The following is a 25,458-nucleotide window of genomic DNA, read 5'->3' as shown; positions in this document are numbered from 1 at the left end:
GCACCTGTAATGGGTTGACCAGATGTCCCAAGGGTCTCGAGCACCTGGGCCTACTCTCAGCTGATCCTAATAGGTGGTCACTCCCCCTGCCTGTTGGACATTTCTTTTAAGGGTCTGCATGAGATTGGACCACTAGAATGGTGCCACCATACTGACTAGGCTGACTCAACTTGTTTGTATGAATAGGAACTCTGCTAAAAAAATTTGCCCAGGACCCTCACACTCTAGGGCTGTCTATTTCTATTCCTACTTCTATCCTGAATGGCACATTCCTTTAAAGACCCATGTTTTAGTCCTAACTGTATCTCCTCCCCAGAATGTTGCCTATCTTTGTGCTTTGTATATAGCAGATGCTCCAAAAATATTTCTTAGAATGAATGCCTAAAGGAATGAGCAACATCTCAAATTTACATACTTCTTTTGAGCCAAAGTTCTAACTATATTTTCCCTGAGCAAATCCCTAGATCTTCATTATTCTTCTGTGTGGCAAAGAGGAATGTTCATGTCCCCAAGCCCTCCAGACACTGACCTGACTGTCGATGGGCTGAAAGCGTATCAAGAAGGAACAAACAGGTCTCCAGATTCTGTTGACAGTAAGCTGCAAGTGAACTTCAACTCCAAGACTTGTGAAAACAGCCAAGCGTGGGAATGGTGGTGAGTGGTTCAAGTTAGGCAGTCCCGAAGTTCAGATTGAACAATGCTTTGGCTGCAACAAATTGTAGTGATAGAACATATGTTTGTCGTGCTTTGCTTTTGATCTTCTGCTCCAAAGTTGAGGATACTTTCCCAAGGGGGAGGAAAAAAGGGAAGAAGAACTGAGTAGAAGAAAACTGAGTTCACCCATCACTGCAATACTTCATACCTGAAGCACAACTACCTTGAGAGAAGAACATGGTGGCGGCTCTTCACAGTCACCTGATTAAGGGGCTTGGGTTTGATCTGACTCAGAGGGAAATACAATACCACTGAAAGGCCTCCCCCCAGCACCTGAGCACTCACAGCCAAGCCCGGGCTTGGCCTCAGCGGACATATGAGAAAAGATGACTGCCAGAGCCACACGCGGGAGGAGGCCTGCTGTTGCCAGGTCCGCCCCTGGGGATCACAATGACCACGTGAGGTCATGGAATGTTGAAGATGAAATGAAAGTAACTCCTAAGTCACAAAGTCGCAGGCGGGTGGGCATCCTTTTGGCAGAGCTCCCAAGAATAGGGCTGATTCACTCTCCCTGATGATCCCAGGAAGTAGCTGCCTCCTCCAGACAAAACTGGGGTCTAATCCATGCATGTCCAATTCCCACCAAAGCCCCCTCTCCCTAGGGCTTGCTGAGATGGAAGGATAATGACAAGCCCCCCAAAGATTTGTCCGTGTGAGGACAGGGTGGACAAAGTTTGAGACAGAGGTGAATGGACAGGTGTGCTTCTAAGGGAAGCAGCAGAAAGGTGGCAAGAAACTGGCAGCAACCCCCGAAAGGGTCCTGGCAACATGGATGATGACAAACCTCTTGATTCTGAGACACAAGGTGAAAAGGCACCCCATTTCTCACCTCTCAGGCCTCCCTGCCTGAATCTAACACCCAGTGATCACACGCACCTTGAAGCCCCCCGCCTTCCCTCCTCACATGGAACCTCCTAGAATTGGAATGTGTTACATTGACTTGACTTCAGGGCTTGCCAAGTAAGGGAGAGAGTTGGCTGTGATGCTGTGCTGGAACTGGCTCACGCCACCTCTCCCCAGCATCACACAGCTAGTTTGAAGTCAGACATGTTGGGAATATTTACACCATGTGCATGGCCTAACCCTGAAAGGCAGGATACTTTGTTCCTGGAGAGTCAGTTACACATTACCAGCATTCCACTATTGAACGGAATTCTAAAAATGCTGGACGAGAACATTAAGGCTCAGAGAGGCATCCTTCTTTGATAGGGGTACGTTTGATGGCTAAGTTGTATGTCTTCTAACTGCCAGGTCACTTACCCCTTGTCTTACAGGCAGGGAAATCAATGTCAGGGGCTGGGCCTATGGACATGGACATGCAGATCCACTAGGCACCCCACCATACAAGAACCACAGTGGTCAAAACGTGGACCCCTGCCACAAATGCTCATCCCACCCAAAGAAAAGGCTGGCTAAGTTCTGGCAAGCCTGCTGGGGGCACAGAGTGGCTTCCCTGAGCCATTTCATCTTGCTGATGCTGAGGACCAGCTCTGGACCCTGGGTGTGGGTTTCAGGAAGCCAGGCCTGGGCTCAGGTCAGTGGCCCAGTGGCAGAAAATTCACATGAAGCAAGTGCAGAAGACTAGTGTAAAGGAAACTCACACGAGAGTACTTATTCACAGCAGATAATTTCAATCTAAGCCGCCTTCAAGGACATAAAATAAATGTTGGATTGGAAGGAAGAGAAACTAGGTCAAATTCTTAGGAAGAAAAGTTATCATTCCCGATCCCTAAGTCTGCTCCTGCTCACTTTTATTTTACCTTTGGCTCAAGTCACCTGCCCTGCCCCTTGCCATCACTAGTGCCTGCAATGAGGAAGCTTTGGTACCTGTATTTCCTCTGAAAGAACAACAGTGGACTCTGAATCCCAATTAAGTAGACTCTGAATCCCACCTAAGCCAATAAGAAGGAAAAGAGTGAGCAAGAACCAATTCTCCAAGACAGGCCCTAACCAGAGAGTGAGGTGGGAGCAGGAGATCCCCAGAGGCCATAAAGGGGTGTTTAGCACCAGGCCCCACAGCCCAGTCATCTGCAAGATAGCTTCCTGATGTGGAGGAGGGCTTACAGAATGGAGCTGAGCGTCGAGCTACAGTTCCATGGCCTCCTGAGCCACATGAGGTCAGGGATAAAGGCTGCAGTCATGACTTGGGGCGCAGAGAAGGGAACGGAGGCACAACAGACGCACTCTGGGTTCTGTAGGGGAAACCACAGTTTCCCTTCCAGAATCAGAGATGACTTTTCCTTCCAGATGAGACTGAAGCTGAGTTAGCACGACAGAGCAGTGAGGAAGCCCTGTACTGTGAGGCCGGTGCGCCCCTGGCTGTTGAGAAAGAGAAATTAATCCAGGAGGACTCAGAAACGGACCTCGAGATTGAAGGTGAGAATGGGCGTTTGCAGGGTGGGTTGGCTGCTGGCCCCCTTCCTTAGAAACTGGAGAAATCTGGTTTCTCCAGGGGGCCAAGGCATTGCCCGCCAGGACGCCCTGCGTAGGGAACGGGCAGAGACAGTCACGGCCATTTCATACCGCGTCCTCAAGGCTGACCCGTGGCCGCAGCTGCCCCTGCTCGTGGCCACCTCATGAGCAGAGCAGTCACGTCAGCTTGTTGAAAGCTGAACCAACAAATGAGCAGGAGTTTCGTGTTTCCTAGTGTTCCCACTTGCGGGGCCTTAGGGTCATCTTTGCAGCAGTGCTAGGAGGGAGGCGTTATTACTCCCATCTTTCACAGAGAAGGAAACTGCTGCTTAGTGAGACTGTGTGAGCTGCCCAAGGCCACCCGCCCACATGCCCTGACCACAGGCCTGTCCCACCTGCCTCCCACACGCCGTACCCCAGGACCCCCAACTCCCGGGACTCCCATCACATATCCTACTGACTCTCCTCTACGTGCATTAGAGTTCTGGTTTCTCTACTTGAGGGGCCTGTGTTTTCCCCCCATAAATCTAAGCACACCTGGGTGTGGGGGGGCTGGTGAAACCGGAACAGGAGCTTGTCCCTCCTGTTTCCCCAACGAGGAAAGGGCCCAGAGGAACACCGTGCATGGTGCCCCCAGCCGCTCTGCTCCTGGTGTCCCTCCAGCTGGTCCCGAGATGCAAGGGGTATGCCAGGAAGGGCTTCCTGGGATGGCCTGGGCTGGGCCTGGGTGGAGACAGCAAGTGGTGGTCAGGCCACAGAGCGAGAAAAGGGAGAGAAGTTGCTCATCCACCCCATGCTGTTTTTCCAATCCGACAGTGGTCCTCACCCCAGGTGCTTCTGTACCTGGGGTACATATGGCAAGCTGGGGGGTGGGAGGGACAGGTGCTACTGTCACCCCATGAGTGCTGGCCGGGGATCCTGCTCAACAGCCTGCCAGCACCGCCTTCACTCCTGAGAATTCTCCCACTTGGAACATCAACACTGCCAAGGTTGAGAAGCCTAACTGCACACCCATCCCAAAGAGAAAGCCAACTTGAGCTGTGTCTGCAAAAGCAATTCCTAACTAAGTTGTGCTTTCACAAACCAACTTCTCATTGTCTGCCTTAGAAATGTTTGGGGTGGGTTGGCCAAAGGCCCTAGGATCTGAAGGAGGAACAGAGGCAGGCTTCCCCCTCAGCTCTCCAGCTGGCCACGGGAGCCCGGCCACAGGTGGGCACAGCTGTGGGGACACCCAGAATCCAGAATCCAGACACACAGGTCCATCACCCAGTGACCACCAGTCAGCCTCCCAAAAGCTAAGAGGTAGGTGTGGAGAGGCCACAGGCCCGGCTGTGCTAGCTGCAGGGGGCACCGATCAGCTGTGTGCCATTTGGGGATGGCAGTCCTTGCGAGGAGAAACGACATGCAGGTTTTTTGACAGAGGAAACCCCACTTGAATACAAGTTTGCTTGTTTCTGGCAGATTTGGGGGGTCTTTCCATCTTGCACCAATTTGCCCCTGGAAAAGCCCACTCTGTCCTACCTGGGCTTTTCACAGTTGGTACTTTTCTTAACCTTTACTAAACTTTTGTTTATGGCTTTCACCATTGGAACGTGGCAGTGGGATGGGAACAGAAATGCAGACACTCTCAACCATCACAAGACACCAGCCTTTTGTCCAGCAGCCTTTCAAAGCTGTCCTACGTGGGCAGGAGGCTGGATGTCCAGTCAGCGCCGTGGCCACCTAGAGAAGGGCTAGAACACACCACTGCTGCTCTTAGGAAAGCTCAGGGCCTACCTCAGAGGAGAAGTCTGTTGGGGTTTTGGGGCTTGGGTCCCCCCCAACACACACACACTGGCTGACTTCCTGAGAGCACACGCCACAGGGATGGAGCCTGAGGAAGAGGAGGCACCAGTCAGAAGCAAACACGGTCGGGGGTGAGAGGGAAGGTGATGGCAAAGGTATGCCATCTTGCTTCTTTTCTGCAGATTCTGAGAAATTTTTCACCACTGGACAAAAGGAGTTGTACCTGGAGGCCTGCAAAGTGGTGGGTGTAGTGCCTGCCTTCTACTTCATCCGGAACATGGAGGAGCCCCGCATGAATCTCAACCACCACGGGCTGGGGCCCGAAGGCATCAAGGCCATAGCTATTGCCCTGGTGGTGAGCGTGGTGGGGGCAGGGCAGGGCAGCCTGGTGGAAGTGGGGTGTGGACAGGCTTGGTGGGCCCCAAGTTCAGAGGTTCCCCCCCTCAGGACCCCAAATTGCAACTTTTAAGCCCACCCTGTCCTAGGCTCTGCTTGGTTGCCTGATTTCCCCCAACAGAGACAACTCCCCTTTAGCTCCTGGGAAGGAGGCTTTGGAAGTCTGTGCTCCTTTCTATTCAGGAAGCAAAGGCACCAGCCGTGGGCCCAGGAAAAGCGGCTAGCACGCCTTCACAGGAGCGCTCATACACCTTGTCCGCCCGGGGCTCATTTCCAAAGCTCCCCTTTGCTATATTAATGGCTTCACTACTGAGCTACCCTTGTGTGACATCTAACTCTTAAAGGTCACACTGTAAAGAGTGTTTCCCCACAGGAGTAATCTCTCTCTCCCTCGCTCCCTCCCTCTCGGCTTGGCATAAGCGAACCAGGACTTGACCTTGCATTCATCACCGCTTATGTAATTATAATTGATTATGTACAAAATGGACTCCCATCCCAGAAAACCAGATAATCTAACACCCACTTCTCAGCACAGCACTGCTTCTTCACTTAGAATGGTAAGAGCAAGTTCAACTAAAAAGAAAAAGCTCTTCTTACACATTGTTTGGAAATACAACAGCATTTGCATTGAGGACACGCCCGTGAAGAAGTTACATGAAGTGTGAGCTTGTGCTGATCGCTGGGGTGAGGGGGAGGAGGTAAGAGCAGAGAGAAGAAAGCCACCTTGAAATGTCGTGAGCACAGAAAGGCCGAGGGATGCAGTGTCCCGAGTGCACCGTACCCCATGAGCTTCATGGAAAAACATGGATAATAATGGAATCTTCTCCAGATTTGAGCCACTCGTTTCTTGGCAACAGTTTCTGTTACCAAGCTGAGTTATCCCTCAACTCTCTGGATCATGCCTTTGACAACTGCTGGGACATTCTGGTGGACTGGACACTCATTTATCTTTTGTGCTGTTTAACTTTGCATGTGGTGTATTTCCCCAGCCTGCATGAAAGACACTGATGATAATATTTCACACTTCCTCCAGGCTGGGCCTCACCAGCCCACCCCCCACCCCCACTCCCTGTGGCGAACAGGCCCTGGAGAGCAGGGATGTTCTCTGTTCATTCTCGAGGGTGGCACCAAGGGTGGCATAGACACTCACTGTGTGAGGTGAATGGGCTTGGTAGTGGGCTGGCCACTGATCCCCAGGATGACAGCGACCACGCCCCTGCCCGGGTCTGGGACCGAGAAGTCACCTGAGCCATCCCTCTTGTCTTTGAGCACAGATGAATTTTGCCCACCCCCAAGTGCCGAGCCCAGGGACATGTCACCGTGTCGCAGGGTGGGTTGTTTGCACCAGGGTAGCTCGCACGGTCTCTTCCCTTTCCTGGAGTGAGAGCGGTTTTCCAGAGAGTAGCTTCTCTCCCTACTTGGTGAACTTTGAAAATGCTCAAATCTCATGACAAAGGGAAGAAGAAATGTTCAGGTTAGAGCTAATCAGTGCTTCAGGGATGCTTCGAGTCACGTCCTCTGGTCTTGCTCCTTGTGGGAATGCAGACTAGTGTGGGTGGAGATATCTGAGTTCAGCTCCTTCCAAACAGCCTTGAGGTCACATCCTAACTAAGAGAGAGCACCACCATTAAGCCTGAAGACTAAACTAGAATAAAGGCCTCTGAAGGAAGCAGGCACAGTAAATGCTTTATGCGTGAAGCTTTTTGCTTTAACGCCCTTATTAAGAATATTGAGTTCTCCTTCATCTTGAGGTGGGCAGAGGCTTCTCTCAAAGCCAAACAGTTCAAGTGCATCCTCATGCCTCTTTTTAGGGCTTGAACTACTTTCGCATCCCTCTTCTGAATTTCCCCATGGAAGAACCCCTTTGGGTGGAGGTGCCCAGAATAAACACATTGTCTTGGCAAAACCCAGTGTGAAGCTATCTCCCCAGCCCCCACAGCTGTTTTCCTACTCCTGGCACCTTCCAGAACTGCTAGCCTGTGTCTCTACCCTCTGCCTTAGCTGGGATGTTCAAGAGAGGGGGCAGCTTCTGGGTAAGAGCGAAGAACTGGTGGGGTCACCAACCACCTTTGTCTTTCTCCCCCTCCGTTCGTCCATGGTGGCTGAAGTCCAACACGAGTGTTGTCACACTGGAGGTAGCAGACAATAACATCATGGCCAAGGGCGTCCTGAGCCTGATGGAGATGCTGCGTGAGAACTACTACATCCAGGAGATGGTACTGTGCCCACCTTGCGCCTGCAACCACCACACCTGGGGGACAGAGCCCACTCAGAGGACCCCAGGCCCCACCCCAGCCCCCCGCCAGCCTCCAGGGCTTCCACACTCACCAGGGCGCCTCTCCCCTGGCAGTCACTCCTCAGCAGAGGCCAGGGGCACCTGCTCCCTATGGCCTTAGGCAACCTCCCTGAAACCATATATTGGGGGCCATGTAGGCCTGTTAGTAGACTGACTCACTTCCCTGCAGTTGCCTTAAAGTGCACTTTCCTTAAAAAAAAAAAGAGCATGAAATAATTTCCTAAGTTGCAAGGTACCTACAGTGAGGTAACAGCGATAATGGTACAATATGAGTATCCTGCCCTTAAAAACGGCCCGGATGGAAATGTTGTCTGATGTTTATGTTAACCACAATTTTAAAGATTGGGGAAAAGGAGTTGCGAGAGTAAGAACTGAGAATGTAAAGTCTCCCCACTGGCCTGAAAGTGTCCATTTTCAGCCCTACTCCTTCCAATCAGTGAAGGGAATTTAGCACACACACATTATAATGTGCTTGTCAGGGAAGTGGGGTGTAAATGAACCAACTTCAGAATCCCCCAGAGCCCCCGGGGAGCACTGGGAAGGCTGGGATTCCCCCCTCCCTTCTCGCTTCTGTAGGACACTAATCTCTCCAATCCCTCACTCCCAAGCCCCCAGCCTCCCATCCTACTCCCCCTCCCCACCCTCACCCCACCCCAGAGCCAGGCCTCAAGTAAGGCCCACCTGACAACATCCTCTGCTGAGGGCCTTTTGGTGGGGTGGAACATACACAGGTGTTTTATTGCCTTTTAGAATATTTCTGAAAATGATCTTGGTTTTGAGGGAGCCAGAATCATCTCAGCATTTCTCCAGAGGAATACCTCCTCCCTCACGAGCCTGCAGCTTTCAGGTGAGCCCAGGGGAGAGGAGAGGGAGGAAGTGGGCCATGAGGAGGGTGGAGGCAAGAACTGAGAGACTCCAGGTCCAACCAAGCAGGACCGGGTCCTTCTGACACTGAGTCTACACCTGCCTTCCCCACCATGGCCACCCGCTCCTTCTCGGACAAGTGACTTCCAACTCATTTTGCAGCCTTCCTTCCCCTGCCTATACATCTCTCGCCCCAGAGAGCTGCCTGCTCTTCATTCACATGGCCCCTTGACTGCCACCTCCTTGGGGGGTTCTGACCACCCCACAGAAGCAGCACAAGCCCATCAGGCCGTGTGTCCTGGCTCCCTGCTTGGCTTCCTTCACACCAGTCATTACTACCTGACCACTACCGTATGCCGACGTTTGAATTAATTTATGATGCCTCACAGGAAAGACATAGCTTATTCTAGTACCCACAGACCTCCCCTCACTACAGTCTGTGGTTTGAATGTGCCTGCAAGAGGTGCACACAAAAGGTGGTTCCATGCTGGTAATACTTCGGGCCATGCGTCAGAAATGAACAGAAAACCACAACCCAGATCCAGGCTGCTTGGGAACCCCACCCATATCACTCCATTAAAGACTGGCTCACAGTCCAAAGCTGCAAAACAAGGAACTAAACACTATGAAAGTTGTCAGACTCAACGAGTGACAGCACGAGACCCTGAGAAGCTTCAGGAACTAGAATGATCGGATCTGGACTATACATTGACCTGGGCCATATCACTTACCCTTCAAACCGCACAGGGGCATTAGCAATTAACTGGAACCACAAGCAGACTTTTTTTTTAATGTTAAGGTAGAGTTTAATGCTGGCTCATTGCTACTTTTCCATCAGATGTCAGCAATGGCGCCATACTCAGTATAAAGACGAGATGCTCCCAAAGCAGAAAAATATTAACTTAGTAGTATCGTGGAGGATGCTATTAGGCCAATGATGCAGACACATCTTAACACCCAACTATGTTTAATATGATTAAGAAGATAAAGGTAAAAAACATAAAAAACAAATCACTATTTTTTAAAAGATCCCTGCCCCCAAAATAGAGCTTCTAGAAGTGAAAACTAAAATTTAACAACTCAGTGAATAAATGGAGCAGATTAGATATAAAGGAATAAAATTAGTAACCTGGAAGATATTTTATGTACCTTTGCAGTATAGAAAGATAAACTATAGGAATATAAAAGATAAAGGAATGAATAGATCCACCATAGCCAATAGGCGTTCCAGAAGGAAGAGAGAACCGGTGAGCACAAGATTTGAACAAATAATGCTGACGTGTTACCTGAATTGATGAATTCTCAGATACTGGAATCTTAGTGCTTCCTAAGTAAGGTAAATAAAAAGTCCACATCTGATTATATCAGTAAAAATGCCTAAGATAAAAAGATTTTAAAAGTATCCAGAGATGGGGCCTCCCTGGTGGCGCAAGGGGTTAAGCACAGCACTATGAAGCAATCTATCCTCAGCCACTGTGGCACAAGGTCGATTTCTGGCCAGGGAGGTGACCCACATGGCACAGCAGACCTCTCCTGTCTCACCCGCTGCTCCCCTCAGCAGTGTATTTCAGTAGATCTGCCTGTTCTGTTCCCCACTCTGTCTCTGGTGAATCCTCTCACCCTCCCATGCATCTGGACTGTACCCTGGTTCTTCTATAAATAAAATAAATCTTAAAAAAAAAAATTACAGTCTTCACGCACCAGGCTAGGGATTGATGCTTCTGGTGGATGTCCAGGTGTGGTGGACCAACTCCTGGAACTTCCTGGACCAGCAGGGCCGAGAGAGAAGGGAATGGGCATAACGGGGGCGTGACCAGTTACCCTTTATTCTCCTGTTTTCTTCTATATCCATGTATTTGCTTTAAGTCCTCGCCCCCTTGAATGTGACTGGTTGTTTCAAAGGGAAGAGGCAGGCAGGGCTAGGATGTGGGAGAGCCTAGCTAATACCTGCTAACGCCCACCTTCATTACAGGAAATAACTTCAAAGAAGAGTCTGCAGAGCAGCTGTGCCAAGCACTGTCGGTAAGAAACCAGGGACGGGAGTGGGAGATGTCCCGGGGGGACCTGGGGCACCCAGGCTGGTGGCTCTGAGCATAGAGTGGAGGCTTGGCAGCCACCCACATGGTTTAGGGAGAGGTTGTGTGAACTCAGCCGATCCTGGCAAAAGCAGCGGCGAGTGGTAATGCTGTTTGGCGCCTACTAAATTCTCCCCACAACCATCGACAGCTACACAGCAAATGCACAAGAAGTTGTCTTCAATCTAAGAGTGCTAGCCCACCTGAATCTTGGTGTGTGAGAGCTCTCCATTACACCCTGAGATCAGAGAGGTCTCTGCTGTCACATAGAAGACAAAAATGATCTCTCTCTCACTGTTTCTTTCTCTAGACCAATCACCAAATTAAGTCGCTGGATCTCAGTCACAACCAGCTCTCTGATAAGGGAGGAGAGTACCTGGGACAGATGCTGGGTGAGTTTCCCGCGGAGGGAGGGTGGAGCAAGGGACCTAGGGACCATTAATGGTAGTTATTATGGTTATTAAATATTCGCATTATAAAAGTGATGTGAACAATACTCAAAATGCATTTTATTTTTTTCCTAAAGATTTATTTATTTATTTATACAAGATTGATTGATTCATTGATTTATTTATACAAGCATTGGGTACAGTCAGAAGCACGGGAGGGTGAGAGAATTCACCAGAACCAGAACAGAGAGCAGAGCAGGCAGAAGGAAGGACCGAAGTACACTGCTGAGGGGAGCAGCGGGCGGCTGGAGAGGTCTGCGCGCCATGTGGGACCCTCCTCTGATGGCCGGGGAGCAGCTGGGAATTGAACCAGTGCTGCAGAGGCTGCGGGCAGCTTCGCAACCCAGCGCTCAACAACTGTGCCACCGGGGAGGTCCTCAAAATGCATTTTAAATGAAGCCAATGTCTGGATACGGGAAGTAGAACTTTAAAAATGGTTAAATAAACAGAGGGAGAGATAATTTGCTGACCTCATGCAAGCTGAGGATTAAATACAAACAGCAGGCATCAGCTGCAACAAACACGATTCATATTCGGCAACAAAAAGCTTAAACTTGCATGTGATAAAACTATAGACAAAGGTAAAAGATAAACAGCAGATGGAGTAGGTTTCTACAGCATTTATATAACAGATCCATGTTCGGAAAGTAGATAGAAGATCTAATATTTATTATCCTATATGAATTAGTCAATGATAATCGCTCCCCATAAAAGAGTGGTCATGAAATATGAGCAGTGAAAAGAGAAAGCCAAACGCCCCCTCTGTGGTCATTAGAGGAAAGCAAAAGACGACAAGAAAAAGATTTCCCTTGTCATCTACCAAGGCTGCAACATTTTCGAGCAGGAATATCAAGTGCGGTGAGCACAGAGGTGCCGCGGCCCAGCCCAGCAGTGGCGGGAGATCGAGACAATCTCAGGGTTGAATGAGAATGAGCAAAAGGTGATCGAAGGACTTAGGGCGAGGGACAAGAAAGAATGACACACAGACACACTCAAGGGAGAGTGAAAATCTGAGTGCACTTTATTGTAGACAATCTTTTCTTTTTATACTTTTTTACAGTAATTGCTTCATTGTTTCTGCATAGCATATAGTTAATCATTTATCAAGGCATACGTGCACATTGTGTCACTTATCATTACATCTTGCTTATTATTTATCAGAAAATCAAGTATAAATCAAGAACATTTCATACTCTAATCTTCCTACTGGAGATTCATTCTAGAACATCTGAATTATGATCACATTGTTATTATTACTTTATTCATTATGTCTTCCATATACTATTATCTATTTTCATACCTGCGTTTGGCTATATTATTTACTAAGTAATAGTTTCTGTTTCCATAGTTGCATTCCTTTACTCTGGCGCCTAATTGCTGGCAATGAATAACAACATATTTTGGTGGTGCCTTAACAACGCCCAGGCCTAATTGTTCCAGTTATTCGTCATGGCTGAAAAGGTGGGAACCAAATACCCCTCGGGGACTGCGTCTGTCTTAGGTTGTCAGAATTCACTTCCTGATCTTACCCGTCATTGACTGTCCAGTCCAGCGCACAGGGGCAGGGGGCTTCTTATGCCACACTAGCACAGCCACCCAATTAATGCGAAATTGCGGCAATTGTCACATTGCTCTCAGGAGCCGCCACAACGGAGGAGAAATAAGAGTGACCAGAAGCTTCTGGGTAAAAGCACTTTGGAGAGCAATTTGAGCATGTCTGCAACATGGAGAAGGTATTTGCCCTGTGAGGCAGCAATTCCCCTCCACAACGAAGGCCACAGAAGCTCTCAGACACACAGGGATGTCAGAGGAGGTGCTCTGCAAAGGGAACCAAAAAAGACAGTGTAAAAAATTAATAACAGTACAAAACACAACAAAGCAAAAATGGACAATTATAATCAGAGACATCCTGCAGGGGGGAGGCGGGAGAGGGCTCAGAGGGAGGGAGGGAGGAGCACAGGGACTGAGGTGATGGTGCATGGGTGCCTTGGGGAAGAAACTCTATGGGGACTACACCTGAAGGGTGGGGGGAAGCAACTATTGTTTTAAAATGAACAATGATGTAAAAAAATATAAAAAAATTAATTAAAAAAAAAACTGCTATGAAAGAAAAAAAATCACCTAAATGTTCATCCCTGGGGAAATGAGAGGAAGGGGGAGGTCACTGTGAGCAGTAGAAACAGGGAGCTAATTTGGATGGGGTGGTAGGAACAGCCCCGCAGGGAAGGTGACTTTTTATTGAAACCTGAATATCAAAGAGGAAACAGCCTGTGGGTTCCGGGAGCACAGCTGGCATGTTCACAGCTGGCATGTTTGGGGGAGGGGGGCGGGGGGCCAGTGAGGTTGGAGCAGAGCGGCCAGGGGAGGAGGAGGAGGGAAGAGGGGAGTCACAGAGACGACCTTGGCTAGACCTATTGGGCTTTGAGGGAGCAAAGGCACAAAGTCTGGGTTTTATTCTACCTGCACTGAGAAGTCCCTGAAGGATGGTAAAATGGGGGGGGGGGTGGTGACATAGTTTGATTAGCAATTTTAATAGAACTGCTGTATGAAGAAGGTGACTGAGCCAGAAGGAAGAAGGGAGGCCAATTCGGAGGCTAGCGTGGTCGTCTGGACAAGACAGGATAATAGGGCGCATCGAGGGAGGAGGTGGTGCTCGAGAAGAAGGCGTGGATTCACAAGATATCTTGCAGGCAAAGCCCAAGAGCCCTTGCGGATGTGGAGGAGCAGGCAAGGGGCAGATAAAGACAGGCTTGTGGTTCTTTTGTTTCAGCTCCTGGGTGATTGGTGGGGAAAATTCCATCTACTCCAGGGAGTAACAATAAGAGGGGCAAGATCTCCACTTTGGCCATGTCATGTTTGCAAGCTCCACTCTACAACTCTGTGACCGTTTGCTAGAGATGCGTAGAGCTTGGTGAATAGGTATAGACCAGAGATATATATCCGGGCATCAGGGGGATATGAATGTATCTAATGTGGGACAAGATGAGATCATCCAGGTAAGGCGTGTAGATAGAGTTGAGCAGGTGGTCACGCATGCCCCTGGGTCACTCCAACATTTTTAGATCCAAGGCAGAGGGAAAAGAAGGAGAAAAGCCTGAGAAGGAGCAGTCAGTCAAATAGGAGGGAAAGCCAGGTCTCAAGGAAACATATAGGGAGTGTTTCAAGATGGGGGAAGTGACTGGCAGGGTCACGTGCCACTTAGAGGTCAAATAAGATGAGGACAAGAGAGGGACATTGGGACTTGGCAGCATGGACATAATTGACAAGGGCTGTGTTGTAAAGTGGGTGAGTAGAAGCCTGACTGAAGTGTGCTGAGTTGAAGATGGGATGCAAAGAAGTGGACACAGCAGCATAGACATTTCTAGAAACTCCACTCAAACAAGGTTGGCTCAGCAAGATGAGGACAGAGTCCAGCAAGGTCTTTAAGGGTGGAAAATGCTGATGGGGGCCTCCCAGGTGGCTCAAGGGGATAAGACGCAACCTATGAAGCTGTTTGCAGCCACTGCAGCGAGAGTTCGATTCCCAGCCAGGGAGCTACCCTCATGGCGCAGCAGACCTCGCCTGTCTCTCCTCAGCAGTGTGCTGAGACCCGCTGCTCCCCTCTGCAGTGTGTTTCAGTCAATCTGCCTGTTCTGTTCCCCACTCTGTCTCTGGTGAATCCTCTCACCCTCCCGCACCTCTTTCCTGTATCCCAGTTCTTGTATGCATAAATAAATAAATCTTTTTTAAAAAGGAATGCTGATAGGAAGAAAAGAAGAAAATATGATGCAAACAGAAGAGAAGATCATTCCCAGAGCAGAGTCCTGGAAGAGCCACAGCAGAAGCATCCAGACAGAAATGGGGTTGGGGGGGTGGTCAGTGAGCAGCAGGACCAGGAGTTCATGGAGAAGAAGGAGGTCAAAAGAGCTGGTGGGCAGAGTTCAACTTGGGAGGAGAAAGGGTAAATTTTCACCTGAAGGTGGAGGGCAGGCTACAGGCATGCAGAAAAAGGAGAATATGTAAAACAGCATCTGGGAGGGAATGAGCAAAGGTGTAGAAGAATCGGGTGGTCCAAGTCTCCATTTAAAAACTGAAGTCCTGAATTTAAGGTGAGACAGACATAATGATTATCATACCACATCATCCTTAAAAATACATATTCTTTAGTTCAATCATTGATATTAATAATAAAATATTTAATAGTCTATCCTTATTATTAAAGCTACCAAATGTTAAGTGATTCAAACGTGACGGGCATCATATTAGGCATTTCACATCAATCCTCATGAAAACCTTGCTCAAGTTAATATCTCCATTTTACAGGTAAGGGAACAGAGGAAGGGAAGGATAATAACTCACCCAAGGTTACACAGCTAGTAAATGGTGAGGACAGAATTAAAACTTCAATCGTGTGGCCATTTACAAGATGCAGTTGTGCAAGATGTAACTTATGAGAGGGAACTGGCAGAGAAGAAGAAATAAGGGTAAGAAGAGAAAGAGGGAAGGAGAAAAATTATTCTCAAAATAATATCAGGTGTTGTGCACTTTCCAAAAGTACATCCTGGTGATTGACACAAAGAGAGAGACGTGACCAGTATGGAGTGCACGGTCCATAAAAATAAACTAGAATAAGACATTTCTCCCTGCCTGAAACCCAAAGGCAATTCTTCCCATTCAGTAAAGTTTAGAGTGCTTTAGCTTCTCTTTCCAGTGCTATTCTCAGCATAGCCGCCCTCCCAAATCAAAACAATAATAAAGGGCCTCCCCAGTGGCGCAGCAGTTGAGCATTGGGCTTCGAAACTGCCCTCAGCCTCTGCAGCGCTGGTTCAATCCCTGGCCACCGGGCGAGGGTCCCACATGGCGCGCAGACCTCTCCTGCCACCCACTGCTCCCCTCAGCAGTGTACTTCATCAGTCTGCCTGTTCTGCTCCCCTCTCTGGTGAATTGTCTCACCCTCCCGCGCTTCTGACTGTACCCAGTGCTTGTATAAATAAATGAATGAATGAATGAATGAATGAATGAATGAATGAATCTTTTTAAAAATTAAAAAAAACAATGAAAATTTGCTTAAATGGGATGTTTCCCCAACCCTAGGTATGCTTTATAAAAGGATGCTTTATGCAAAGCATCTTTAAGTTTAAAAAAGTGCAATTTCTATACAAACCCAACTTCTAGGTAAATCTGATATCTCTGCTACCCCAAATGATTGTGTCCCTAACGCTCTCCTGGATAGAAACTTTGAAGCTACCACTGCTCCCGTAGGTCTCCATGAAAAAGACACCACACAATATAATCTGCCCATCAGAGCCTCCCTTTGTGAATGCCACCCCTATTTTCCATGCTGTATCCACCTATTTTAATGGCTGTGTAATATTCCACCAGATGAATAGTTATGATCTATTTCCCCTTCCCTTGGGAGTCACAAGCCTTCCTTTTCTAAGCGATGTCATGGTAAACATCTACCAGCACTCAGTCCTTCCCTAATCCTGCACTGTCTTCTTAGGATGAGTCTCCGCAGAGATATTGCTGTGTGACGGGGCACACACATTTTAAGGGGGAAATATCTGTGACCAGATAGCATTTGCCAAATAGATTCTATCAGTGTGCGTGCCACCTGCAATCTATGAACATGCTTGTTTCACCACATTGTAGCCAGCACTGGGAATCATCTCACAATTTTGTGTTTTAATGTATAAACAAAAAAAAATAAATCACACCAGCGTCTTCCTCTGCATGACCACTGGCGAGAGTTCTCCCGATGCTGTCCACATCTGCCAAATCTGAGAGGGGTTCTCTGGGATTGGAGAATGCTGACATGACTCCCTCTCTCCCCAGCCCTCAACATAGGGCTCCAGTCACTGGATCTGAGCTGGAACCACTTCCACACACTGGGAGCTGTGGCCCTGTGCAATGGCCTCCGGGTAAGGCACTTTCTGAGAGCGGGGTGTTGAGCCCTCCTAAGGACTCAACATGGCACCCCATCCTACCATCTTGAACCCCTTCCTCAGGGTCACCATTGAGAGGGATTTTTCCTTTAGTAAAAATCCTACCTAGGTTAAGTCATCCTACTCGGGACCCCATGATGTTTGGGGGGTGCTTAAGCAGGTAGTTTAATTCGAGGATAGAGAATGACCAGAATTCAAAATGAATGAGTCACAAGAGTACATGAAACTGTGAGCCCAGTGAGGAGGTCCAGAAAGACCTGCAGATCTTGCTCTCCTGGAAGCCCCTGAGTCCCCAGTGTGCCTGCTGTGGGGGATAGCAAGCGGGGCCTGTCTGACCGGCATGCAACCTTATGCTGGCGCTGTTCTCCTCTCCCCCTGGAGGCTAATGTGACCCTGCAGAAACTGGCTCTGTCCATGAACGGCTTTGGGAATGAGGGGGCTGCGGCCCTCGGAGAGGTCCTCAGATTCAACAACAGCTTGAGCCACCTCGATGTCAGCAGCAACAACATCGGCAACGAAGGCATCTCCAGAATCAGCAGAGGACTCGAGTCCAATGAGTGCCTCAGAGTTCTGAATGTGAGGTTTTACCTTCGCTGAGAATGGGCCGCACGCGCATGTTTGAGAGAGAGTGTATATGTGTGTGTGTGTGTGTGTGTGTGTGTGTGTGTGTCCATGCTTCTGTATCTGTGTTTCCATGTTGTGCATCTGTTTCAATGTGTGGGCATATGTGTGCATACCCATGTGTCTGGGAATATCCATGCATGTGTGCAAGTGTGACCCATGTGTGTCCATGCTTCTGTGTCTGTGCACATGTGTATATGTGTGTGTCTGTGTGTCCATGCATATGTCTGCGTACCTGTGTGTGGCATATATGTTGAGGGGGGCAGCAGATAGATGGAGCTGGATATTGTTGGAGAGAATCGTCAGGCAAGTCTGCCTTGTGCTTCACATATGTGTATTTATGATTTATTTATTTATGCATACAAGAACTAGGGTGTAGGCCAGAGGTGTGGAAGGTGAGAAGATTCACCAGAGACAGAGTGGGGAACAGTGTTTGCTTCGGCAGCACATATACAGAGTGGGGAACAGAACAGGCAGACTGACTGAAATACACTGCAGAAGGGAGCAGCAGGCGAGACAGGAGAGGTCTGCTGCACCAAGTGGGTCAGCTCCCTGGCTGGGGATCAAACTCATGCTTCAGTGGCTGCCGATAGCTTGATACCACTGTGTCTTTAACCCCTGCGCCACCAGGGAGGCCCTATGGGTATATTTGACTGTTTCTCTACTGCAAACCCAGTGTCACCCTCCACTCCCACTTGGCACAAGTTTCTGTCTCCCAACCCTTCTTCCATCCTTCTGTCTGGGTCTCCTCCAAGCTTTCTCGACATTCCGGTGAGAGGGTGCTCTTGATTATAAGTCTGACTTCTACTCCCCATCCACTCTCCTGTAGTTTAGCTCCCCCATGCCCTTGCTCCCCATCTGAGACCTCCAGGTCTTTCATCTCCTTTCTTCCTACCTGAGTCTTACTCTTTCTGCATCCTCTCCTGCTGCACCTCTCTGCTCGCCTCAACACTGCCTTGCTTCAGTGCACAGCTCCAGGAGCAATTCCACAGCAAACCCCATGGGAACCCTCTTAACCCTGTTCACCCCTTCATGATGAATTTTCCAATTTCTAATTATATTCCCATTTGACTATTTCACTACCTCCTCCACTTGGGTGAAAGCTACATGTGAACAGAGACTGTTGCCATTATCGGGCAAACAGCAGGTGCCCAACAATATTTATTGAATGAATGCAGGCAGATACCTCATCAAGTCTGCCTGTGCATCCCTCAGCACTTAACCCAACAACCAACATGTGGAAGGACCCCAACACATGTTGGATGGATGGATGGATGGATGGATGGATAGATGGATGGATGGATGGATGGATGGACAGGTGGGTGGGAGACTGGACAAATAGATGGACACAGAGGCAGGTACTTACAGAGAAGTCTGAGAGGAAGACAGAGATTGTGATTTGACAGAAAGAAATGGAAGCTGTCCCATCTCAGCTTCCTCCTGTCTTGCCCCTTTTTTCACAGCTTTTCCTGAACCCTATGAATATAGAAGGAGCTGTTTTGCTAGTCCTGGCCATTAAGAGGAACCCCAAATCCAAGATGGAAGACCTTGATATTTCTGTAAGTGATCAAGTGGTAGTCACTGGCACCAGGGAGCAGCAGGTCCCATGGCCCCTCTCGGGGGCAGGTGCCAGCAGCTCTGTCCCTACATGCCCTCACACAACACTCCAGTAAAAGGCCAAAGGTCTTGGGGTGAACTCTGCCCTCTCCAGGGAGCCTTTCAGTAGGGGGGGCTTTCAATGATGATACCACAGTGTGGGATCCTGGAAACCCAAGCCCTGTGCGTTTGAGAGTGGGCCTGAGAGCAGAGGTGAGAAAACAAAGGTGGAGGGTTTCCCTGGTGGTGCAAGGGGTTAAGATGCAGCCTATGAAGCTGTCTGCAGCCTCTGCAGCATAGTTTGATCCCCCAGCCAGGGAGCTACCCACATAGCGCAGCAGACCTCTCCTGACTTGCCCGCTGCTCCCCTCAGCAGTGTATTTCAGTCAGTCTGCCTGTTCTGCTCCCTACTCTGTCCCTGGTGAATCCTCTCACACACACCCCACACTTCTGGCCTGTACCCCAGTTCTTGTACGCACAAATAAATAAATCTTAAAACACACACACACACACACACACACACACCAGGGTCCTCCCTGGTGGCCTAGAGGTTAAATCTCAGTGCTGTCACAGCTAAAGTACTAGTTTGAATCCTGGCCAGGAGCTATCCACATGGCATAGCAGACCTCTCCTGTCTCACCTACTGCTCCCCTCAGCAGTATATTTCAGTCAATCTGCCTGTTCTGTTCCCCACTCTGTCTCTGGTGAATCCTCTCCCCACCCCCCACACCTCTGGCTTGTACCCCACTTCTTGTATGCATAAATAAATAAATCTTTAAAAAAAAAGAAAGATAACAAAGGTGAAGACACCCCAAAACCATCAGCTTTGCTGATGGATGGCTCTGGAGCCCAGAATGGTTCCAAGATACAGGAGTTTAGAATCTGAGTATAAAAGCATGTACAAACCTGAATTTTCATTTCACAACTTGGCCTACTCTATTCAGAATAACATTTGAGGGTGAAACTCCTTCACTCAAGTACTCTTATCTGAATCAGGGTAGAGGGGGTAGCTGATTACAGCAATACTCTCAGAATCCTATACTTGTCCACCATTTTATTCCCTTCTCAGTGATTTTACATACACTAGCTTACACCATCCTGCTCCGGGAGGGAGGTAGAATATAGTGTATCCTAGGGTTCCCATAGCAAAGTACCACAAACCAGTGGCTTCACCAGTAGGCATTTACTGCCTCCCAGTCCTGGAAGCTGGAAGTCCAAGATCAAGGTGCTGTCAAGGTTGGTTTCTTCTGTAGTCTGTGAGGAAGTGTCCATTCTCTGCCCCCTTCCCAGATGTGGATAGTTCCTGGCTGTGGTTGGCGCTCCTTGGCTCTGTGTGGCACAAGGTGCCCTCCCCGTGTGCATGTCTGTCTCTGCATCCAAATATTCCCGTTTTATAAGGACATCAGTCATGTGGGATTAGGGCCCAGCCTAACGACCTCCTCTTACTCACCCTGATCATTTGCAAAGACCCTATTTCCAAACAAGGTCACAGTCACTAATACTGAAGTTAGGGCTTCAATATCTTTTTGGTGGGGCTCCAGCTCAATCCATACCAGAAGCTTTTCCTCATTTCCCCCGATTTATATATAGAAACTGACAAAGAGAGGTTAGGTCACTTGCCCAGGAACACACAGCAAATGAGAAGCACAGCAAAAAGTGAACCCACGGGCCTCCCTGGTGGCACAAGGGTTAAGAGGCAACTTACGAAGCAATCAGCAGCCACTGCAGCATGAGTTTGATTACCTGCCAGCCAGGGAGCAACCCACATGGCACAGCTGACCTCTTCTGACTTGTCTGCTGCTCCCCTCAGCAGTGTACTTTGGTCAATCTCTGCCTATTCTGTCTCCCATCCTGTCTCTGGTGAATCCTCTCACCCCCCCACACCTCTGGCCTGTACCCCAGCTCTTGTATGCATAAATAAATAAATCTTTTTTCTTTAAAGATTTATTTATTTATTTATACAAGCACTGGGTACAGTCAGAAGCGCGGGAGGGTGAGAGAATTCACCAGAGCCAGAGCGGGGAGCAGAGCAGGCAGAAGGACCGAAGTACACTGCTGAGGGGAGCAGCGGGCGGCAGGAGAGGTCTGCACGCCATATGGGACCCTCCTCCGGTGGCCGGGGAGCAGCCGGGGATCGAACCGGCGCCGCAGAGGCCGCGGGCAGCTTCGCAACCCAGCGCTCAACCGCTGCGCCACCGGGGAGGCTCATAAATAAATAAATCTTAAAAAAAAGAAAAATCAACCCACGCCTTCTGCCTCCTACTCTGATTTCCATAAAGGTAGGGCGCTGAGGTCCCTTTATATTTTTTAAATGCCACACAAATATAATATTTTGTTAAGATTTTAACACTTCACAATTATATCAGTGATGACGTCTTAAATGTTTAAAACCAAACTCCTTGAAACTAAGTAAAATAATAAATAAAAGTTATGTTCGCCATAAATTATAAAACATAAAAGCACACCTGCCTTTCTTTTCCCTGTGTTCCTGCCTGCTCTCCGGCTTCTTGTGCTCATGGTCTTTCTCCTCAGAAGCCCTCCCTCCACCCTCATTTTACAGCTCTGACCTTATGCCCCTCAGCCCTCCCTGAGCCCTCCTCTGCCCTTCCTCTGAGTCTCGGCCACACCTCCAGATTGTGTTGGCACAGGGTTTTGCCCCCATGCAGATCAGAAGGCGTGGAACTGGCACTGCCATGGTGGTGGCTGAGGGAACACCGAGACGGTGCTGTCAGCCCTGGTTGGCACATAACCCCAGGGCTGGGCTCACACTGCCGCATAACAAGCCTACCTGAAAAAATAGGTCTGAACCAGCCTCTTCCTCCCTTTTGTCAACTATGCTGCCGTAACTCTACATGGTGTTAGAATCCCTTCACTGCAAAGGCTTCCAGAACTTTTTCTAGGATGTCTGCAAAGGGGAGAAAATAAGCCTTCAGTTTAATTCTTTGAAAAGGCAGAAGACACTCAGAACCACACCTGAGGACTGATGCAGGCTGACCCGGTGGTGGAGGCCGCTTTGAGCCAACACTAGTGCCCAGAACACACCTTCTCCTCTGGCCTCTATCCCAGCTCTGAGGCGCTTTCAGTGCACTGGGGGTGATGCCCAGTGCATCCTCAGGTGTGATAGGGTGGCTGGAGTGAGGGGCCTTCTCCCAGGGCCCCTGTCCTGAAGGCCAACACCCCTGTAGACACAGACATTTCAGGGTATCTGTTTCCAGTCCCGCCTTACACCCCCGTAGTAGTGTCCCCTCTGTCCTGTGCAGGAGCTCAGCGCGGAGCTGAGCAGACAGGTTGTGACAAGCCCCAGCACTCAGCAAGAGCACAGGATGGAAATGACATAGCAAGCCCACACATCAAACACCAAGCTCTAAAAACACAGGAACTAGTCAACCCATCCAGAAGCAGCACTGCAGGACAAACTGGAAAACACAGAACACCCTGACTTTGCTTTGGTTGCCGCCCAAACCTGGGTGGGGAGACCCTTGGGTCACTGAGTCCTCTCTCTCCCTGACTCAGAACGTGCTGGTGACCGAGCAGTTCACCAAAACCCTGGAGGGGGTATACGCCATCCACCCCCAGCTGGACGTGGTCTACAAAGTAGTGCAAGGTGCCCTGATCAAGAACACCTACCTCCTGTGGACAAACCCCATGAGGCAGATCCTGGTGAGTCTCTGCTTCCCTCTCAGCGCCCCAGGGATCCTTGGAAAAAGCTGACATTTGGCTCCAATTCAGCCACCCAGTTTCCCCTTCCCAAGGTGGCTGCACAATCCTCTCTGCCCAGGAATGCCTAAGACACAGAGAATTCCCTGGGCATGTCTGTGTTCCTCTGCAGAGAAGGGAAGAGCCAAGAACTGGCTGAAGGGGGGGGAACTTGGGAGCTCCAGGCTCCTCCTCTTTCTGACACCCCACCTAAGGCGAGTCTTGGAGGCTCTCTGTGTCTTAGGATCTTCAGCTGTCAATCCGGCATCTGATTAATTTCTGGGCCCTGCAGGGCTGCTGTAAGAGTCATCCTGAAACAGGTAGGACATGTAGGAATAGCGCCTGCATAAAGTAAGTGCCCATCAACTTGGGCTATCCCAAGAGCTGCTGAGGAAGTCAAGACACCCCTATGGGCAGGATGGCTGGTGGTTTCAGCTAAAGAGGGACCTTCACATCCTTGGCTAGTGTGAACCTGTACCTGGCTTGAGTCTTAGGAGGCAGGTGAAATAGTGGGAATAAAAAACCAGGCAGTGTTGGAGCTGGAAGGGCTGTCAGGACCCCAGGGGTTTGCCCCAGGTCTAGTGTTTGTGCTGCTGGCTGTCGCCCCAAGGATCCTGCTACACATGCATGTACACACGTGCAAATTTGACCTTGTAAATGCAGGGTGTGCAGGACATGTGTCCCTGGACTGCTTCCTGCCCTCGGTCTGCCTACTCTGTGGATTAAACAGAAGAGTTCTTGTATGAAGACTGCTGTTGTGTATAAAGTTCTAGAGGCAATCTAAATAAAATACATGGATTGGTCACTGGCCCTATTCCCTCGAGGCTGTGGCACCTCCACAGAGACAACGCCAACGCTTCCACCTTGGAAAAGAGCATAGACCCTGCTCGGGGGTGAAGGCGCCCAGAACCGGGCACACACCGGAGCTTTTGCAGCTCTCCTGGCCAGACGTGTCTGTGCCGGGTTCTTAGTCTGAAATGTGGGAGACCCTGGGGCCTGGCCCACCTTGTGACACCCCCCCAGCCCTGCCAGCCAGGTCTGGGAGCTTGGCCACCTTGGTGGGGTGGCTGTAAGGTCAATTGTGTGCTCCTGGTGTCTCCTCAGAACTACACAGAGCAGCAGCAAATGACCGTCATGGACTTCTTCAGAAGGCTGAACCCGACTGGGTCCATGAAGATGACAGTGGGCGAGTTCCGGAAAGCTATGGTCCAGGTGTGCGGATGCTGAGTGGGTGCAGGCACTGTGGGTGTGGTTGTACATGCATACGTGTGCACGTGTGTGTGCACGCATGTGCAGTGGGAGCCTAAGGGGGTAAGCAGAGCGCGCCACTAACCCTGCTGTTCCATCACCTCCCCAGCATAAGAAAGTCCACGTGAACCTGTTCCAAATCAGGTACCTGATAAAGAAGATGAAAGACAAGACAGGCATGGTGGACTTCAGGTCAGCCCAGGGCCCGCAGCCAGGCCCCTTCTGCTCTGCCCCAGGCAGGCCCCCAATTCCCCATGAGGCATCATCCCTGTGGGGTGACCTGAGCTCTGGGGGCCTCCCCAGCTGCACCTCCTCACCAAACCTGAAGCTGCTGCTGGCTCTCCCCAGGTTCCCAGGCCTAGTCCGCTGTGTAACCTCCTTATCTTGCATTTGCTCTCTCTGAAGAGCCTCAGTCTCAACTTCCTGGCTGTTGGCCGGGGCCCAGCTTCTGGGGACATGTGCTTATAGCCTAACATGAGGGGGCACGGGAAGCCAAATGCCAGACCCCAGCACGGTGAGAGGGTTGATGGAGCGTGTGGCAGGACCTCAGTGACTGAAGGGAACATACCACTCAGGCAGGGAATGTCACATGAACTTAAACAAAAGATGGAGATAGGACAACTGCACACACTGAAGTGTGAGCCTGCGGGTACCGTGGGAGTCTCAGCCATGCGCCTCTGCTGCATTATTCCTTGAAGAGTTGGGGAAGGGGTGAATGTGGCAGTAACAGTGGCCAACACCTGTGAGCCCTTACCACCTGCCAAGGACTCTGCCAGTCACCAATAAGCACAGGTGCCTGAATTCTCACTGCCCAAGGGTGGTGCTCTTATCAGGGCCAGGCTGCAAATACGAAACTGAGCTTTTCAGAAGGAGCATAGAAGCTAAATGCCAGAAAGGTGCTCTGGCCTTTGACCCCAGGACCCTGGAGATGCAGAATCTACCACCACCATGCTAGACCTGCTGGCCGGAGCCTCAGGACACTGCTGGGTCTTTGATCCGGGCTCCTATCACCTCATGGGCTGTGTCTTGCTGGTGCCCTCACTATCCGAGGAGACCCCCTTCTGGTCCTACCCACAAGCTTTCTGCTGACACCACTGTGCTGTGCCTCAATTCATCTTCTGGGTTGCCAGGGCACAGGTGGGGAGAGCAGACCCTGTTCTGCTTAGTTAGGGTGCACAGGGCTCCGAGCCTCCAGCCTTGCATCCCTCATATTGAGAAAGGTCCCTTATGGGAGAAACATGCAGCAGGGACAGGCCTCACTGGGCACCCTGCATAGCTAAGGCTTGCACACAGTACCACCCGCACCCCCAGGTCCATTCACTGTGCTGCTCTGTCTTTGACCACCCCATCGGCCCTCCCTTAAGTGGAGGACATGTTCCTTG

The 25,458-nt window shown here is 49.9% G+C and overlaps 1 protein-coding gene across 1 annotated transcript; it reads left to right on the top strand.

The window, feature by feature from the left end:
- Window positions 1-1,482: 1,482 nt before the first annotated feature.
- On the top strand, window positions 1,483-25,165 carry LRRC74A (leucine rich repeat containing 74A; the record flags this gene model as incomplete). The annotated part of the gene is made up of 15 exons (XM_084240307.1): window positions 1,483-1,519; window positions 2,962-3,090; window positions 5,094-5,266; window positions 7,416-7,523; window positions 8,354-8,450; window positions 10,410-10,489; window positions 10,853-10,934; window positions 16,806-16,891; window positions 17,297-17,491; window positions 19,000-19,095; window positions 22,646-22,792; window positions 23,933-24,040; window positions 24,186-24,268; window positions 24,380-24,446; window positions 24,995-25,165. The coding sequence occupies 15 exons, from the start codon at window positions 1,483-1,485 to the stop codon at window positions 25,163-25,165; spliced, it is 1,659 nt and encodes a 552-aa protein (XP_084096433.1).
- Window positions 25,166-25,458: the final 293 nt, after the last annotated feature.

Source organism: Talpa europaea (assembly GCF_964194135.1).
Source record: "Talpa europaea genome assembly, chromosome: 8".
Lineage (NCBI taxonomy): Eukaryota > Metazoa > Chordata > Mammalia > Eulipotyphla > Talpidae > Talpa > Talpa europaea.
This window is presented reverse-complemented; position numbering and strand designations above follow the sequence as displayed.